Source organism: Chenopodium quinoa, unplaced genomic scaffold (assembly GCF_001683475.1).
Source record: "Chenopodium quinoa cultivar QQ74 unplaced genomic scaffold, ASM168347v1, whole genome shotgun sequence".
NCBI lineage: Eukaryota > Viridiplantae > Streptophyta > Magnoliopsida > Caryophyllales > Amaranthaceae > Chenopodium > Chenopodium quinoa.
The window spans coordinates 968,417-973,346 of record NW_018744080.1 but is presented as its reverse complement, the minus strand read 5'-3'; the positions used below and the strand labels follow the sequence as shown (position 1 = coordinate 973,346).

The window sequence follows — 4,930 nt, the reverse complement described above, 5'->3', positions numbered from 1 at the left end:
TTTCTCTCTCTTCGCCCCTTCTCCTTCCTCGGTACTCCAGACCTCCAGTCTCCAGATCTGGCGACCGGCGACGGCTAGTCACTCCTATTCTCCTTTTTGCTTTGTTGAAGCTTGAAGAATTGAAGTTCCTCTTTTCAAGTTCCCTGCTCAGTCACGGTCTCAGATCACGCCTCACAGAGTCACCGATTCACGACCCAAGTTCTTCTCGTCGGCAAGTCGGCGACCTAACGGGGTGACGGTGTTCAGGAGTCACTTTTCAGTGTTCTCGGCCTCCAACTCCTCCAACTCTCCAATGCTCCAATTAAGGTCCCCTTCTTTCCTTTCTCTTTTGTTTCAAACTTTCAATAAGGTTCTTTTTTTGTTGGTTAGAATTTGAGATTTTGAGTATGAAATTATGAATTCAATTATGAATTGAAATATTGAATAATTGAATTGATAATTGAAATGATCTGAAGATTTGAAGTAATGAAGTATAATGTTGGTGTTTGCCTGTTTATATAATAATGGAATTGACCAAATTTGCTTTGTTGAATTGTTGATGAATTTAACTTGCTGATTTATGAATTGAAGTTGTTAATTGTTATGTAGATGAATTAAATTTGCTAATTGCCTATTGCCTTACTCACTTACTGCCTAGTTAAAGTTCTATTTTTTTTTTTTTAATTCAATTGAAGCTGTGTGTAATGATGATTGAAGTATTGAACTTGCAAATATGATAATAATGATATATGTTCTGATAAAACATAATAATGCTACAGATTTCAGAAATCTAATTCAATGAAGAGATCCCAAGAAAGAAGTATTTCTAGTTTTTTTTCAAAAAGAACACAAAGAGAACCACTTGATAATCATCCTTCCAACCATCAAAACCCACCAAATTATGAAAATCCTCCTTTGTTTCATCAAAATCCACAAAATTCTAAAGAATCTCAACGAGCTTTCTATGAAATTAGTTGAGACGAAAAAGTATCGAAATCATCAAAAGGTGTACTTGCTGTTGAAATTAGTATTGCTTCTTCCCGTGGCTACTGTAACTGTTGAAAGAGCATTTTCCGGAATGACTCAAATCAAAAGCAAGCTACGAAATAGCATGGGAGATGGTTTGTTGAATGACACCTTAGTTACTTATTTAGAGAAAGATTTGTTCTTGAATGTAAGTCTTGATGCAATTGTAAATCGATTCCAAAATATGCAAACTCGTCGTGAACATTTGTAATTTTTTTTAAGTACTTGTGTTGTAATGTAATAACATACATTCTATGTACTTTTTAAATTTGATTTTGTATTGATTAATTTGTCTTGACTCATTTTTAACTTAGTATACGTTGCGCTACCCCTGTCCCTAAATCCTGGATCCACCACTGAGCATAACATAATAGTGGACCATATAGAGATCGAGAACTTAAGGGTACACCATATCTTATTCAAATCTTGGATATTAATATATATAATCTATTTTGTAAGGTCTACCCGTAGAATAAATCCAAACTCGACAAGATATTATGCTTCTATAAATAACCCCTTTAAAATCATCATTCTATACCCAAATTTACTTAACTCCTTACTGTTTAAGTCAATTATCATCACAATGCCGACGCTTCTAAAACTCTCTCTCATATATTTCACCCTCCTCTTCTCATACCTCACCCTTACTACCGCCACCGACTTTCCACCATGCAACGCCCAGGACAAGGCCGTCCTCCTAAAAGTCCGCGATCACTTCGGCGGCCCTAACGGCCGCCTCTCGGACTGGGAAAACGACACAGACTGTTGTTCAGAATGGAGTTTCGTGGCATGTGGCACGAGCGGCCGTGCATACGGCCGCATCGATTCTGTCACATTCAGCCGCTCATGGGGCCTTTCAGGCACCATACCTTCAGACTTCGGTGATCTGCCTTACCTCGGCTTTTTTATTCTAGCAGATAACATTAACGTCACAGGAACTATCCCCAAGTCTTTTGGCAAGCTCAAGAATCTCTATCACATCGAACTCGACACGAATAGCTTAACCGGGCCTATCCCCAATGAGCTGTTCAAGTTGAAGAAGCTCAAGGAAGTCGATCTCTCCGCTAACCAACTATCGGGTCCGATCCCACCGTCTGTTACTTCATTGTTGTCTCTCTCGCAGTTTAATGTCTCCCACAATAAGCTTTCCGGTTCCATACCGCCGATGCCGAAGAGTTTGAAGAGCATTGATGTGAGTAACAACCAGCTTTGCGGCCCCATTCCTAGTGGTTTGAAGGGGTTCAAGCGAGCTAGTTTTGAACATAATAAGTGCCTTTGCGGTCCACCTTTGGCTGCTGGATGCAAATAAATGGCTTATTAATTTATAATAGTTGGAGTGAAAATTTTAATTTTGGTGAGAAATAAGCTTCCGTTTAGACTGTACATGCTAAAAATTGGGCCGTTTTAGCAAGGATATAACAAGTACTCGGTTGTGGGCTTTATTATATAAAACAGACTTCAAGTCTAGAAGTAAGATTAATTTTGTATCTCAATTTATGCCATTTTGATTCCTTTTTTGATCCAGATGATCGATCTTAAGAGTCCCAACTTTCGTGGTATTATGTAGTATATTAAATTATTCAAGCCTCGGATCAACATATTTATCATTTCCTATTGTTTACTCAAAAGTGTAAAAACCATACTCGACCCGACCCAATATCTCGAAAAATATCCGAATTTATTTAAATTCCGATTTGCATAAATATAATAATTTAACATAAGTACATAACTCAAGTTTTAAGAAAGATTCGATCTAATCCAGCTTTACTAAACTCAACTCAGTCATCCCAATTAACACCGCTAATTTAAATCATTATTCTGTCTTGTAAACCTCTGTCTGATTATTTTTTAGGCCATACACACAAGGCCAAGTAATAAACCTTTGTCTGATTATTTTTGAGGCCATAATAACAATCATAGATATGTTTCACACAAGGACAAGTAATACAGCTATGTCTGGTTATTTTATTTTGGTCATAATACCAATCATAGAGAGGTTTCACATAAGGACAACTCTGGACAAGTATGACAATTGAACATGCACCTATATATTTAATACTAGTGTCTGTTCTAATTTACTTAAATGAGCTGAATAAAACTGAATTGATTGGAATTGAACTGAACTGAACTAAACTGAATATTTTATGAAAAAAGGAAATTAAGAACTAAACTGAACTGAATTGAATTTATTAGAGTTGAACTGAACTGAATTGAAAATAAGTTGAAGAGAACAGGCCCTTACTCCCTTCATGTTTAAATAAATGAAACGTTTGACTTTTACGGAGTTTTAGAAAGGTTAGTTAAATTTATTACAATAATAAGTAGGAAATTTTGCAAAAAATCACCTTTAAAATCTTATTTTTTTTTGCATACACTAGTAGAAAAATACAAAAAGGCACCGCTCTATGGCCACCGGTTTTTAAAAACCGGTGGCTTAAAAAATGGGCGGGATAGGCTAATTCACATTGCCACGGGTTCAAACCGAACCGGTGGCATAAATGGTAAAGGCCACCGGTTTGAACCCGTGGCAATAATCAATTAAAAAAAACGCCCCCCTTATAAACCCCAAACCCTACCTCATTTCCCTCTGAGCCGTTCTTTCTCTCTCCTGCTCTCCCTTCTCCTCTCTCTCTCCTGCTCTCCCCTTTCTTCTTTCTCTTTCAATTCGACTGCTCTGTTCTCTTGCTCTTCTCCTTCGTCTCCTTCTCCCTCATCTCCTTCGTCTCCCATCACCAATAAACCACAAAGACATGCATCACGAAGACATGCATGAGGTTTGTGTTTAAAATCGATTTTTCTTGGTTAATTAATCGGATTTTGTTGGGTTTAATTGATTGATTTTCTGGGTTTAATTAATCGTTTTTGGAATTGTTTGAGTTTCTTAATCGATTTTAATTTGCTTTTAATCGATTTTAATCAATTAATTCTGGGTTTTTGTTTTTTGAGTTCGTGAATCAATTTCTTGTTTTTTTTTCCTCGGTTTTTTAACTTATTTCTGAGATTTTGTTTTTATTTTTGTTTAATTTTTTTTTCAGGGTTTTCTTCTGGGTTTTTGTTTCATTATTAGTTATTGATTTTCCTGGGTTAATTAGTCGATTTTGGATTTTTTGAGTGTTTTCATCGATTTTAATTCGATTTTTAATTGATTTTAATCGATTCTAAGTCGATCTCCTTCTGGGTTCATTCGATTTAATTCTGGGTTTTTTTTTTCTGGGTTTTTTTTTTGAGTTCGTGAAAATCAATTTGTTTTTTTGAGTTCGATTTAATTCTCATTTTGTTTTTCATTCTCGTTTTGAAAATCAATTTGATTTTTAATTAAGTTCGATTTAATTCTCGGGTTTTCACTAATTTCTGGGAATTTTGTTTAATTTTTTTTTCTGGGTTTTTTTTCTTTTTTTTCTGGGTTTTAGTTTTCTAGGTTATTTTTCTGGGTTTTTGTTTAATTTATGGGTTTTGTTTATATTTTTGTGTGTTTTTTCTGGGTTTATTTAACCGATTTAAATCGATTTATGGGTACCAAGCATATTGTTCTGGTTTTAATTTTTATTTCGCAGCTTATTTATTTTATTTAATCGATTTTTTTTTTGTTTGATGCAGGTATATTGATTTAGATGTAGATGTTAAATCGAAGAATAAAGATGCTGGATTATTGATTTAGGTGTTATATGGGTTATTTTTTAATTTTAATGTTGTAATTTTTTTTTGGTTTTTTATTGTAATTTTTTTTTTTTGATTTTAATGTTGGAATTTTAGTCTTGTGTAATTTGATTAATTTAGTTCTTTTAAATTGGAATTGTTGTATGAGTAATTTAGTTGTAGTTATTAATTTAGTTTTTTCACTCTTAAAAAGTGTACAATTACTTGATACTGATGAATATATATGTGTTTTTATGTATTTTACATATATATATAGTTTCTACTACAA

At 34.2% G+C, this 4,930-nt stretch overlaps 1 protein-coding gene across 1 annotated transcript; it reads left to right on the top strand.

Moving 5' to 3' along the window:
- Positions 1–1,490: 1,490 nt before the first annotated feature.
- On the top strand, positions 1,491–2,626 carry LOC110691415 (polygalacturonase inhibitor 1-like). The gene has a single exon (XM_021868340.1). It carries the CDS (start codon positions 1,589–1,591, stop codon positions 2,312–2,314), a length of 726 nt encoding a protein of 241 aa, XP_021724032.1. The 5' UTR covers positions 1,491–1,588; the 3' UTR covers positions 2,315–2,626.
- The last annotated feature ends 2,304 nt before the right edge of the window (positions 2,627–4,930 follow it).

Excerpts from the sequence above, each read along its gene's own strand:
- LOC110691415 (XM_021868340.1), top strand. The coding sequence starts at position 1,589 with ATGCCGACGCTTCTAAAACTCTCTCTCATATATTTCACCCTCCTCTTC.